Source organism: Neopsephotus bourkii, unplaced genomic scaffold, assembly GCF_033783945.1.
Source record: "Neopsephotus bourkii isolate Nb327-2 ecotype Australia unplaced genomic scaffold, CSIRO-AGI_Nbou_v1 NB_1293, whole genome shotgun sequence".
NCBI classification, from domain to species: domain Eukaryota; kingdom Metazoa; phylum Chordata; class Aves; order Psittaciformes; family Psittacidae; genus Neopsephotus; species Neopsephotus bourkii.
Window position 1 is genome coordinate 908,375 of NW_026901777.1, and position 15,114 is coordinate 923,488.

The window sequence follows — 15,114 nt, forward strand, 5'->3', positions numbered from 1 at the left end:
GGAAGTGAGAGACAGTGGTCGATATCGCACATCCAGGCATTTTACACTGAAAAACACCTCCAGCCCAATGTTATATGCTTAAATGTCAGTCTGCTCTGAGCTTTCGTATCAAAGGGCAAATGCTGATGGAAGAGGCAGAGAAGTGCAGCAGAGAAGTAAATAAAATGAAAGGCCTTAGGAGGCTTACAGTTACCCTGGTATAAAAGAATCAACTTTCAAGCTGATAAAAATAATATTACAGGCTCTGATAAGAATAATCTCCCAAGCTCTGATAAGAATACAATGAGAACAACACAATATTAGTGAACCACAACCCCATCCTGCCCAAAAATACCCCTTGTAGGTGCTGCTTCCTTTTGTTCTTCAGCAGCACAAACACTGAAAAGAGCTGCTTTAGCTTTCCTGCCTGTTTATCAAACTTGAGCAGCACAGCCAGGAAAGGACTCCCTGGGCTCCACCCTATTGAATATGGAACAATTCACACCAAAGCAACTAAAGCATGCAAATAATTGCATTGACTTCAAATGAAATTATTCCTATGTGTGTTATACTGAATGAGGGCCAGGGTGCTCAGCACTCCAGAGTATCAAGTCTTAAATGTTTTGGAAGGCGTTAAGTGAGAGGAAATGGTTTGGGAAACAGCAGGGGGGAAGGAGGGTGGGAAAGGAGTTGTCCCATTGAATAATAGGTCAGTTACATCTGAAGTTTTTGATGGATACAGAGAGAAGAAGAACGGTGAATGATCGAAATCTGTTTGGACATTTGTGTTAATCATGACTTATCACCTCATGTCCATACTGACCTAGAAACTGGACTGGCTGTATGGTTAGGAAATTGAATTAAGAAATACAACCTATAATAGTCTATGCACACAACTCACAAGCATTCTCTCCCTATTTCTACCACAATAAAAGAGTGTATTCAGCCAAGCTGCTGCTCTTGAAGGGATGGGATGACTTCCATGGCACAAAAAATAACTGAAATTCTGCACGTCTAAGCTGAAGAAGGTAGATATTTTTGAGGCAGAGCTTATATTCCGTGGAGCTCTGTGAAGCCAGCTAAGCACAAACACCTACCCATGCACATGAGGGACACCTGCAATGCAGGGGGACAGCTCAATACCTGCTGCCAGCCACGGAGCTCTTTTGTAGGGTAGGTCATATTCACAACAGCAGGCACATGGATGGTTTCCAAAAAGCCACTGGTTTGGTAGGAGTGACCAACACAAAACCCCATGGAAATGACCTGCTGCACTGGATCACACCTGAGTGCTACACAGGCGTCGGGCTGCAGACATCCAGGGTGGGCTGTGGGTGAAATTAAGGAAAATGTGAAGTGGAAAACCATAACCTCAGGTTCATTCTGAACTACCAGGAGTACCCTTTGCCATGTACACTCCTGAAAGATGTTATCCCAAGGACCTGGACATAAAAACTGATTCATTCCTAATCTTTCCCAGCACATCACTGGCTTCCTCCTGCCCCAACAGACATACTTTGCACTTCTCATGACTGATCTCAGTTTATTCCAAAACAACAGAATAAAGCCAGCTAGCATTAAAGTAAACAGGAGGTTTGCTCTCAACTACATGTGGAGCAGAATTTGACCCAGAATTAAGAGGATTCTTTCTACTGGTGATCCAGCAGGTTTCTGATGCTGTTCCAGTAGCTCCAGGAGGCACACCTGCTCTTGGATCTGCATGGCAATTTCTGTGGTTTGGCCACTGAGGATAGTTTTATATTATTTTGAAATGCTGCAATTAAAAAGAAGGAGCCTTTTTTTATCTTTTCCATCCACTTGTTTTGCAAAAAGCTTAGACAGAACTGAATAACCATACAGGTAACAAAGCCATACAGAGGCTGTTCTCAGGGTTGTGCACAGAAAACATCCATCACAGTTGTGCAGGGTATTTCACCCAGCCTCAGCCTCTCACCCAAGGCCCCTTTGCCCAGTTGCCCATGCACCTGCCCCTCAGGACTGACCCGAAGCAAGCTGACTGCAGCAGAAGTTAAAATGCTGGTGTGACTGGCATGTTCCCAGGGGACCTCAGCTGCCTCTGCTCTGTGTTTCTGCCTCTCTTCTCTCCCACTAATCACAGGAATGAAGTGGTGGGTGATACCAGGCTGGCAGACCCTGTAAGCTTTGCAATTCACCCATTACTATCTCATCTTATATAAGGAAATTGAGGCACAGCTGCTGACTCACTCCACATCGCAGAATCAGGCTGGATAGGAAGCCAAGGCTGTCGTCTAGTGCTTCCCACCACTAATCTCTAGGATATACCTTCTGCTTTGACCATCGCATTAATAACATCAGATGGCATTTGTGATTAATGGCCAAATCAGAAGTGAAAATATTTATAAAAACATATAAAACTGCTTCAAGTGCAATTGAGCAGCTATTACAGCAGTTTTCCACAGGAGTTGCCAGTGGTGCATAGAACAATTCCAATTCAGTGGAGGAGTGTATAAGTCATGGTGAAACAATCCCATGTGATATGCCTGCTACGGGAGAGCTAGCCCAAGTATCTGGATGAAAAAAAAAGTCTTTAAGGTATTTAATATGGTTTTAACAGTTTTGGATAATAACAAGAGTGAAATGGTGCTCAGACAGGCACCAAGAACAGTTTCTACATATAACATGGGTGGGAAAAAGCACCCCACGGGTTTAAAACAAAGCAAAGGCCACAGGAAACACTATTTTACTCCAAAAGAAATGAAGTTCACTTTTCAATAAGTAGGAGTGTGGCACCTGGGGAATTTGCAGGCTTGCCTGCCACCAGGATATGGAGAGCAATAACAGCCAAGCAGGTCATTCCTGCCTGGGAGCCAGCAGTAGGGCTGAAATTGGACCCTGGCATTTGCGTCATCACCGAACAATTAGTAACAGCTTCAGGTAACTCAGGCCAGCAGTCAGTACTTCTGAAAACATCTGTGGCTGGATAAGGGTTGTCATATTCCTAATGTCAGCACTGAGGCTTTGAAGTGAACTCTGCATGGTCACATAAGAGCAGCCAGCCTGGTGGAGAAAAACACTTCCTAAGGTAAATTGCTGCTCAGGCTAATGATAGGACAGATTTGGGACAGCACAGAAGGAGAAGCAGGGCCAACTTGCTTCCCTCCAAATGCAAAAGTCCAGTTGAGGTGGTTATTTCCACAGTTAAAGGCTTGTAAAGACAGCTAACCTCACTCACAGATGAAATGCCCACAGCTTGCTGACGCTCACATTGACCAGTGGAAACGTAACACAGGAAATTCTCTTTTAGCCAGCTTAATTTTTAGCATTTTGATAACCAAACTTGCTAAAAAGCTGTTTCTTGAAGAGGGAAGAGCAGTAATGTAGCAAAATTCGGGCTCTTATGGAAAATATTTTGACATTTTCTGTAACAAGACACTTTCATAATTCACCCTAGATCCAGAGGGATATATTTCTATTACATGTTGCAACTTGGCCAATCCAAATAACATCTGTGAGACATGGTGTCTCTCTCCCTCTGGCTCAGCAGCTCTTACTAATTTTTCCATCATCAGGTAGATGTGTTAACAATCAGAAAAGGCTGTTGCCTTCCCAAGAAAACCTTGCAGACCCCAGTTTTAGCCCTGCCAAAGAGGTGGTTTTAAATCATGTACCTAGGCTATTTTCTGTCCAATTAAAACAAAACAAAACAAAATAAAAGAAACAAAGAAAAAGATACCAGTATGGCTGTTTCATCAGATTTCCTTTTGGAGAGACTTGGGTAGACCAAATCAGAATTCACCAGGAGAAGTGTAGGGGAGACATTCAGAGGATATTAGACTTCTAGTGTGGCAGCGAGTTACCATACCAGCTGCAGAGACATCACTGTGCATCAGGAACACAAGAGGCACACAAGCAGGTGGGACAGGCAAAGGACAGTGGCTATCAGTAGGCTGAATGCAGCAGAACTGACAAACCAGTTTTTCAGACGTTCTTTTTTTCCCTCAAAAAGAAACATCAAAATTGACTATGGGACCAGCTGTTCATGTAAAACTTCTTTCACTCAAAATCCACAGTTTCTCATTAAAAATTATATACTGTTACCATTCAGAAGCACTTTGGCAGGAGAGACAAAGCAAAGGTTCAATACCCAGTCCATATCAATAAAGGAATAGCTAAGATTACTGCTGTAAAAATGTGAAAGAGTTAGTCAGCCTCTGTTGCAGACCTTAAAATAATCCCTATTGCATTATTAGTTAATTGATTTCAAAGGCAAGATAATCACTGACTTTCATGGCTTTTGGATTAGATCTCTAATAGCTTTTAGATCCTGGCATCTGCTGCCCTGTTTACAAAGGCAGGGAAAAAAAATCCTCATAAAACAACAATCAAGGCAAAGGAATACAAATACTTCAGAGATGGAAGGGAGACCAACTACTTAGCAACACCACCATTTTCCAGGAATCACTTCCAGAAATAAAAGTAATTGCTATTAATGTACACATAATAATTTTAGATCCCTCATACTTATAACCCTTAGCTGTTTTCTGTGGATTAAGCTGATGTAATAGTCTCTTTTTACTGCCTTGCCATCTCTGAGTTTTACTGCCACAACATCCAGACTCAGTTCCAAAAGGCAGCAAGACTAGCAAAGAGCCAGGATGGAGGATTGCGCCAGCCACAGTATGACAGAAAGGGTGTATTGTAAGGGTGCAAAAAACATTTCTGTGTCACATGTGGAAGTTTTAGAGAGAGTAGAGGAAAGGAAGAGAACAGAGAGCTTAAGCTATTAGTGCCTTTCTTGACAGGACCTTCTTTTCTCATCACAAAATCCTATGTTTGGGGAACTCAGAGTATAAATCTACGTAACTTGCCATCATAAGAGAAACTTTACACAGGTTAATGGTAGCACGCACCTGCAAACCCATTCTCACAGGACACCAAGTGTCCAAACATCAGCTATTATCCCTAGACCCCTTGTAGTAAAATACCATGATAAGAGCTAATCCAAAGCCAGCAGTGAAAATGAAGTCCACTGTGGCCCTGACATTACAGTGGGAACCACTGTACACATCCTTGGTATCATGAATCAAGGCATACACAGTAATCAGAAAATTCCTATCCAGGTGTGGAGAGATCTATATTTAAGAGGAAGACTTAACCTGAGCTAATAAGGGGGAAAAGCATGCCTGTTAGGAAGATCTCTTCAGCAGCAAGTGATGAAATCCATTTGAAACAAATGTAAACCCGTATTATGAAATAGAAACTAGACATTGCATGTGCATTTCCAAACCAGCAGAGATATTTTTACTTTCATTCTACATATATCACCACAGAGTTTCAGAAGAGATTTTTGGCTGTCTGGATTTTACTAGTCAAGAAATCCTTGGCATCCTGTCTTTTTATGCACAGAATGGTTTGCTGTCATAAGCAGCAGCACATACCCTCTGCCTTTTCAAATATCCAGTGTATCCTATTTTCTGTAAGGAGCAAATCCTTTCTTACCCAGTTCTAGCAAATTTTCAAGGGAGATGGATGATCATGTGCTTCCAATGCTTTTGTGTCTCTGCTTGCCTAAAGCTAAGGTCATTCTGAGCAAATATTTTTCCATCTGAGAAACAATTTTTTCTATTCCAGGGCTATAAGCCGTTAGCAAACCATATCTTTGTTGGGAATTAAACCCTGCCAGAAATGAAGAGATGTCAAATGCTGCAAAAAGGAAGTCTCTAATGACAAGAAAATCTCTCAAAATAAAAAAAGAAAATACAGTGGGAATGTAAAACAACCAGTTTGCTTAAAGTAACCCAAGTACCAGTGAGCAGTTGGTGCCTTCTTTTCTGCTAGGTGAGGTTGCCTACTGACACCAAAGTAATAGCCCATTAAAAATTGCTTCTTATCAATTTCAATTTTATAGCTTGTGGTCTTGAGGAGGTGGTGGGAGTGAAAGAGGGTGGCACTATTACATTTTCTCTACCATATTGACTGACTTGGTGGAGTTGAAGTTGTGTATTTGCTAATTGTTGTGGTTTAAACCCAACTGGTAACTCAGAACCATGCAGCTGCTCACTCACTCTCTTCTTCCCCACCTCCCTAGGGATGTGATGGGGAGGAGAATCAAAAGAACATAAACCTCATGGGTTGAGCTAAGAGCAGTCCAATAACTAAAATAAAGTAAAATATAGTGATAATAGAACGAATACCAACAAAAACAATAATGATAATAAGAAGCAACAAGAGAAGAAATGAAAGCTCAGAAAACACAAGTGATGCACAGTACAATTGCTCAGCAGTCACTGACTGATATCCAACCCAACCTGAGCAGTGATCAGTCCCTTCCAGGAAACTCCCTCCATTTATATACTGGGCATGACATGCTGTGGTATGAAATACTGCTTTGGCTAGTTTGTGTCAGGTGTCCTGTCTTTGCTTCCTCCTGGCTTCTTGTGCCCCTCCTCGCTGGCAGAGAATGAGACTGAAAGTCCTTGATCAGGGTAAGCGCTGCTCAGCAACAACTGAAACGACAATTGGTGTGTTGTCAACACTGTTTCCAAACTAAAGCCAAAACACAGCACAGTACCAGCTACAAGGATGAAAAATAACTGTTACAGCCAAACCCAGGGTAGAACCCTTATCCCATACAATTCATGTCATGCTCAGATCCCACATTTTCCAATATGCTGTCACTATTTTTTTGTCTCTTGATGTAGACATACACTTCACATACACATATATACAGACAGGTATAATTCCTTAGTCTATGCACCATTCCTATAAAATTTGTTGAGTTCATTCAACGTGGTATCAGGCTTCATCTGTCCTAACAGTCCTTCAGGGCAGGAGAGCTGGTGTATGGTATTAGATTGTTTCCTGCTGACGTCACTGCTGAGCTCACCTGGTTTCATCACAGTTCATTCTTTGTTGGGATGATGATTGAAGGGAAGTCGGGTTCAGTCAAAGGTGATGTAAGGACAGTACCAGGAGACTCCCATTGCTGCTGGCTTTCCACAGCTTTATTCTCTGCTGATGATCATGGCAGCACTTTTTTTTTTTTTAAGTCTGGAGTTGCAGAGATGGGCATCTAGCTGTACCAGCTATTAGGAAGAAAAATAACCATTACAGCTGAAACCAGGATACTAACATTCCCTATTTCCCATGAAAACCTGAAACACATCCATGCCAGAATTTTATATGCTGTTGCAGAAAAAAACCCACATCAATACAAACAATATCCAAAAATAGCACACTTTGTCTTCAGGGAAGCAATGCAAACACCTAAGTTTCAATCATTATGCTTTTACTTTGCAAAGAAAAGACCAGTTTCTTCCACCCCAATCCAGAAAGTTTATCAAGCATCATGGTACACATAGTAGCAGCTCCACCTCAAAGATTAACTGTTTAGATACATGGATATGTGTGTGTAAAAACACATTGCCCAAGATATATGTGTAGCTTGGATTTATGTATTGTATAATAACATTACTTGGTTTGGGTTTCTTTGCCATTCCAGGTGTTGTGCAAAATCCAGGTATTTAAGTGGCTGCATGTTATTTTAGCTAAAGAGCTGATAGAAGCATCCACCACAGGGCACAGACAGAGTCTATTTATAATTCATATGCAGGGATTTTTACCCTGGCTGGGTGCCAGATGCTGTCCAGCTGCAAATGTAGACACTGGATATAAGTTTTTTAAGTGGATGTGTAACAAGCCAATAGTACATAAACTCCTAAGGCCACTAATGCACAGACTTGAGACTTACATCAGAGTGAGAATTCAGGCACTGGTTTGCTTTAAAATAGGAGAATAAGATCAAGCCATCTACTCTCTGACATCTGCATGATCACCCAGCAGCACTGGTTTTGACAGCTTGGAAAAAAACAGGGACAAGATAACATCTGAGTTGCTCAAAACACAAGCTTGTCCTGCAAGACAGCTCCTGCAGCCTATGAGTCACCCCAGCTACACAGAATTTCATCGCCATCCAAATAGTACCAGTGCACCAACTGTCATGTACAGCCAGTGGCAAAGCCAGCATTATATGAAAAAAGTGGCATGCCATTGTGTTGGTCAGCCACTTAGGCTTCCTGATGCATATTTCTGAAGCTTCTGGCTGACCTGTATGTAGCAGCTCTGCTGAGTTTTTTCCTGACAAAGCAGGGAAGACGAAGGCATACTGACTAAGCAGGAATCCTGTACATGGAGTGCATGTGCAAACTAGAGCAGAAGATCCATGAACCTTTAGAAAGCAAAATCAGATAGCATACACATCACACTGCCATGCAGTTTGCTGTCATACTCCGTGGCTTGTGGTGGTGTAGCTGGAGTCATCAAAACTGTCAGCTTTCATGTGCCAGGAGTCTGCAGAAAAAGGAGCCGTGAGAAAGAGGGGTTTTTGAACAGCATTTGTGTTGAAGGCAGGGAAACACCCAATCTAGCAACAGGACCATCACCCACCTACAAAGAGGAGGATGAATCACATAGTAGTAGTTCATAAACTGCGAAACCTTGATTGCAACAAGTAAATTGTGACGAGTGGGCTGGGTAGTTTGTCTCCTAACGCGTTCTGTCACCTCTGTGCCTTGCAAGATGATGGAACATATCCTCCTAGAAACTATGCTAAAGCACATAGATCATGAGGAGGTGATTGGTGACAGCCAGCATGGCTTCACTAAGGAAAATCATGCCTGACAAATTCGGTGGCCTTCTAAGACAGGGTTACGGTTTTGGTGGATAAGGAAAGAGAAACTGTTGTCGTCTATCTGGATTTGTACAAAGCATTTGGCACTGTTCCACATGATAAGGAATTAGCTGGATGATCCCACTCAAAGAGTTGTGGTCAAGTGCAAAGTCCTGCACCTGGGTCAGGGCAATCCCAGGCACAATGATCTGAGAGCAGCTCTGACGAGAAGGGCTTGGGTGTGTTGGTTGATGGAAAGCTCACCATGAGCCAGCAATGTGTGCTCACAGCCCAGAATGCAACTGTATGCTGGGCTGCATCAAAAGAAGCTTGACCAGTAGGTCAAAAGAGATAATCCTGCCCCTCTACTCTGTTCTCCTCAATCCTTACCTGCAGTACTGTGTTCAGCTCTGGGCCCCCCAACACAAGAGGGAAGTGGAGCTGCTTGAATGAGTCCAAAGGAGGGCCATGATGATGACCAGGGGCTGGAGAATCTTTCCTGTGACGATGGGAAAAGGCTCTGGGAAGACCTTACAGCAGCCTTCCAGTACCTAAAGGGAGCCTATGAAAAAGCTGAAGAGGGTCTTTTTAAAAGGCCTTGAGAGACAGGACAAGGGAGAATGGCTTTAAACTGAAAGAGCACAGATTTAGGTTAGATATTAGGAAGAAATTCTTCACTGTAAGTGTGGTGAGACACTGGAACAGGTTGCCCAGAGAAACTGTGGATGTCCCATCTCTGGAAGCATTCAAGGCCAGGTTGCATGGGGCTGTGAGCAACCTGGTCTACTGGAAGGTGCCCTTAGATGATCTTCGAGGTCCTTCCAATCCAAATCATTCCAGGATTTATAATTCATTCTATTCACTTGCAATGTGAAGTGCTGGCATAGTACTACTGAGCTCATCAGTGGGAAGGACCCAGTTTGTTCAAGTGCGGTTTTACTCTGAAGGGTGACTGCCTCAAAAAGTTACCTTTGCTTTATGAGCTCTCTCTGCAGTATGAGTCAGAATATCACAGAAACCTTTGGTTACAGAGATAGGTTTGCATAGCTAGATACATTCAACACACTGGGTGTACTCTGCATCATCAAAGCTCAGAGCCCCACCACGGCTAGGGGGTGAGACCAGCCACCCCTGGGACAGGCTCACGCCTGGTTATCCAGATGGCACAGCAAAAGACTACACCTCACATAAGGAGCCTTTCATTTACAATTGCCTTGTATTTATAGCACCATCTTCTTGCCTCCAGAGGATTTACCTTGCAATATTAAACACAAAAGCAGTCACAAAAAGCGTATCATTAAAATTCAGGAGACCAAATTTCTGCTTTGCACAACAGTAGGAAATAATAATAGTATATCACCACAATTTCTTAATAAACCGGATGTTCAGTCCTACAGTGAAAGATGCAGCAGGTATAGAAACAAACTCCTCTCCCATTTTCTTCACTCTGCATGTGCCACGTCACATAATTTGGTTACCATGGATTACAGAATTTCCTCTGAAGCCTCAGGTTTTGTCCTCTCCAAATCCACATACATGGGCAGTGGCCTGAAACAACAGATTACTACCACAAAAATATTTTATATTAAAAGTCACCTAAGAGGAAGGAAAATGCAAGTTCTCTAATTTGCTTGTGTTCTGACCTGGATGTCCCTGTCGCTCTTCCTGACAAGAAGAGGTGGTGGGTTTCCCCAGCTGGCTTTTGGAGTTAAGCACCAGTCTTGTCTGCCATTCTTCTACCTGAAGGCAGGAGCACTAACACTGAGAAAAAGCCCTGCAAAACGGCAAAAAATGTTTGTTGCAGACCTTGTTTTACCACACACCTTGAACACATGAAAATATTTAGGAAAAATAAAAGAGTATTCTTGCTTTGAAAGGAAAATCTGCAGATTACCCAGCAAGGCTCAAGGAAAACAAGTCGATGTGCTTAATTCTTCATGAAGTCCCTGATGACTTTCTGAGGAAATCTACAGATACATTCTGTGGTTTTAATGTAGCCAAATTCTGAAAATGGGGAACGCTTCAGATCTCAAGTCAGTAAACTCCTACAACATGAACTGCCAGAATCAGGCTGCAGCTTGTGAATGTCCTCTTTGATATTTAATTTAAAAATCCTAATTAAAGTTTCTTCCCTTTAGAGTTTCTGAAAGGAAAAAAAAAAAGGGGGGACATGAGGAGACCCTAAAAACAGGAAAGAAAAGCACTGCTCCAAATCACTCTCACATTAAGTCGTTCTCCTAAGCCAAGGTTCAAGCTAACCCAGGGTTAGTACTGGGTTGGTGAGATCAGCAACTGTGAAATCAGTCTCCACTTACACATCACTGTGAAGAAAAAGGAATGGAAAAAAACACAAGCTTATGTACGAGGTCAGATCGGTCTTAAGAAACCAAGAAATACCTGATTTTTTTTTCACCTTTACCTTGCCTTCCTTTTCTTGGGTGCTGCTTTGGAGGACACATACACCTTTATATTACCCACGCTTATGGCCTGCACTGGGGGCTCACAAGAATGAATGCAAGCTTTAGTCAATTCACAGAAGCAAAGGAAAGCCAAAGCACACACACTATGGCTTTGATACACTGAGACTCGACAGCAGGCTCCATGACAGAGCCAGATACAGCTTCTGAACATATGGATTTCGTGGCTGGAGAAACATCCATGCTGGGGTGGGGGGGGTGGGGGGGGGGGGTGGAGAACCCTGTGAATCACAATGGACACTTTCCCAAGGGTTTTTCAGGAGATTTACAGGTCTGATTCTAATCCTAGTTTACTCAGGCATGGCCTCTAGCAGAGCCGCAGGCACACCACCCCCTCCTGCTCCACCCTTGCATTCCTCAGGCCATCTCTTGTCCCATTACACCCACATCCCCAGGCTCAAGCCCAGTGCTTGTATCTGCCTCCACTGTCTGGGATCCAGACCCATCCCTCACCTCTGGGAGCTTGGAGCTGCCCACACATTGCCTTCTCCACCAGGCATGACCCATCTCCAGACTCTGTGAGTAGAGGTTTTACTGGAATGGCAAAATAAAATTTACCCTCATTTTGCACATGGTGGAAGCCTCGCTGTTGAATCCACCTGTTAGCACACTGGTGGAGCCTTCTGAGGTACCCGTGATGCTTCAAGAGGCCCTAACCTTGCTGTCACCGTCCCTTCAGCAGGCCAGCTTGCACAGAGCTGTTTAACTCTCAGGAGACAATTCAGTGGCAAAAACTGGCAACAGAGAAAAATATCAGCTCAGGTCCACTGATTTATGTGAAAGAAGGCTGATGATGGTGGGGTAACCTGCACAGCAAACCCAGCCTAGGCTGTGAGAGGCAAGAGAAGAGGGAGAAGGCCAAACTAGCACCAGCATATCTGCAGGGGAGGGAGGGGTGGTAGAGGATGGTAGAGGACTAAATGTCTATAGGTTTAGCCACAAAGTAATCTCCATCAGCACTTTTCTGGGTGGGGAAAAAGTACTGGTACAAAACACACTGATAATTTGGGCAGACTAGGCAAAGCACACGGACCTTTTTCTCTGAAAACCCCATCACTGTCATTGATAGAACAAATTGCCATCATTTGACAGTTTGCTCAGCCCTCCAGATTGTTGCTGACCATTCGGGTTTTTTCAGCAGAATTAGTCATGCCATAAATTGTTACACTTGAAATGAGAATGACAATCACCAGATTATTATCCATTTAATTAAAAAACAAACCTAAGTATTTCACACTATATATACAATACGATGTTCAAGTGCCAGACATCAAGATACAGATTGTTTTGAAGTTTATATTGACGTCAGTTTTTTGCTTCAGCCAACATTTACTTTTTAGGTCAATACATTTTTATGTTTGCCATAACAGAAGAGAGAATCAACATGCTTATGACTGTAATTACTTCATTTAACTCTTTCAGTGCTTGAAATAACATTTGCAAGGAAGAAAGCAAGCATAGTGGCTTTGCCTGGCCTTTCTCTTGGTTAAATCCAGTAAAATGTTATTGCACTGCTGTTATCTGGAAGAATCACCTCGCTCTTTGCCAGTGGTGGCACAGAATATATAACATCATTGCCAGTAATATTAAATAACAGTAATAGCCCACCTGAATAGCTGGGAGACAAACATTCAGTTATTAAAAGTGATGGTACAGAATTGCCTCATTAAGCCTGGTAGCTTTCTGTTTACAATGGGCTAGTGCCAAAAGAACACAGTTTTACAGCTTTTATTGCTATTGTCTCAATGCATTGAAAAATAGTCTGTTTTCAGATAACTTAAAAAAAAAAACCAACCTGATTTTAATCAATATGAGGTATCTGAATTCTGTGGCCACGATTTGGTTCAGCCCTGCTGAGATAAGTAGCAGAATAAGCATTCATCTCCTTTGTTCATACAAGAAGTAAAACGTTTGCTTTCATTTACCACACTCCACTTGCCAGCATTATCCATGCCAGCTCAAGCACAAGTGGAGAAAACAACATCTGCCCAGGGATGGATGATCCACGTCACATGTGCTTCAAAGTCCAGTCGTGGGTAAACCACAACTGTAGATACCAATGGCTTCCTCAGCATCAGCATCTCAGGGAACAACTTCATGTCCCCAGACATTCAAGCCTAAAGCTTGAATGATGAGAAGAGTACATAGAATTGGTATAATATGTGCAGGCACAAAGTCACAACTGCCCGTCCAAAAAAATATGCTCATGCACTCACATGGTAGGCTTGTTGGCAGACTCTCTCCTTTGCTTTCTTTCTCTATGTATACATGCATATATATGTGTGTATATACATGTATATATGTGTATGTATATATCTTTGCTTTTATTTTCTGGGCCACAAATCTTCCTTGCAAGCCTAGAATTGCCAAAAAAACATTTCATTGGCCTTGCTCCAAACTATTAACAATACAAACAGCTGTTCTACTCCAGCAATACCAGAAAAACAAGGAAAAGAAGGCATGCTGTACATACAGAGGAGAAGGAGAGACATTAGTGGAGAGATGAGAAAAGCACAGAAGAGGTTTTACCCTTCACAAGTAAAGCACACCATCACTGAGGTGTGGTACCCTCTGAAGGGTGTAACCGGCAGTTTCTAGGCATCTCCCCAATACAGCATGTCTCCATTCCCAGGGTGGGATCCCCAGTTTCTCTCTAAGAATGTTGGATGTTTTGGTGACAGCCTGTGTCCAGGGCAGAGCCCTGACTCCAGTACTGGGGCTTCTCTTGTGCAGCACCAGTTCTGTACAACTCTGCACTCATCCCCATCTCAATTACAGTTCCTCTAAGCAGATGGGAGGAAGGAAGGTCAGTGTGCTCAATTGCAGCCTGTAAACAAAACAAAAAAAAACCCATGCAAAATTGGCTCTAAGCACATAAAAGGCAAACAGTTTCCTTCACTTTCCAGTAACTCACCACTTTAATGGCAGAAGATAGACAATTAACAGTATGGGTTGTGTGTTAAATCGCACTGGGGGCTAGGGCTTAAACCCACTTTAAAGAAACTAGGCCAATAATTTTATAAGGCAAGGGAATTGTTAAATTGGGCTATCCCTTCTGCTTCATACAATTGCATGAAGATTGATAGTGTGGAGAGCTCTTTAGTGAAGGCCTTATATAGCTCTAGGTCAGGGCATTTGCATTTGTGAAGATTACATTGAAGGCACAAGAAACGAAGCAGCATGAACAAACAGCAGTGTTTTCATCTTTAAAAAAAAAGCCTACATTCCATCCGTGGGAATATGATACCAGGGACTGGGAAACAATGATTTCTATTTCCAGCTTTGCTGTCAATTACAGGAGTCTGACCTTAAGCAAATCATCTTACTCTGGAACCTCAGGTGTGTAGAGGCTCATTAGCACCCTCACTAATGAGCTTCACATAATCATATGCAAAGCACAGAATTTTAGTGGGTTTTGGAAGACTAAGATTTGTAAAGCCCTTTGAAATTCAAGATGATGTAGATATGTAAAGATCTCCCTCTTGCTCACTTGCTCTCTTTCACACACTCTCCAGGTGATAAAGAGAAATTCCATTTTAAATATTTCAATTCCCAGGCACAAACAGTGTAAAATCAAAATCTACTTTTTGAAGTTTTATTGCTTCTTTGAAATAGTGTTAACACACACACACAAAAGAAATCCTAACAGCAGCAAGTTACTGGAACTGTTGGTCCTGGGCAAGCAATAATGGCCTAAACAAAGTTGAACTTCGGATTATATGCCATGTGGAGTTATTGAATTTGACAGGTTAATTTGTTCATTTCTTTGACCTGATTTATATACTCGCTGTATACTTGCAGAACACCTCATGTGCTACTTTTATGCTTCTTGCCCTATTGTAGCCTCAGTAGTACAGAGGCAGTCACCTGCTATAAGTGCACAGTTGCAAGCCTGTGACTTATATTAAACCAATTGGTAGAGGTGGAAAAAATTTAGTTTTCATGCCTACAGCCCCAAAGCAAAGAATTACTCTGTTCCCAAAAGAGCATCTCAATTTTTTTTGGAGT

The 15,114-nt window shown here is 42.4% G+C and overlaps 1 protein-coding gene across 2 annotated transcripts in view; it reads right to left on the reverse strand.

Moving 5' to 3' along the window:
* Window positions 1-9,906: 9,906 nt before the first annotated feature.
* NFKBIZ (NFKB inhibitor zeta) overlaps window positions 9,907-15,114 on the reverse strand; it is a 39,833-nt gene continuing 34,625 nt past the window's right edge. Inside the window, exon 12 of one of the 2 annotated variants that reach the window (XM_061366019.1) lies at window positions 9,907-10,403. In XM_061366019.1, the coding sequence (XP_061222003.1) occupies window positions 10,338-10,403 (66 nt within the window). In that variant the 3' untranslated portion in view covers window positions 9,907-10,337. Of the gene's footprint in view, window positions 10,404-12,280; window positions 13,890-15,114 lie in introns of those variants that run through there. The other variant, XM_061366022.1, reaches the window with a different exon arrangement.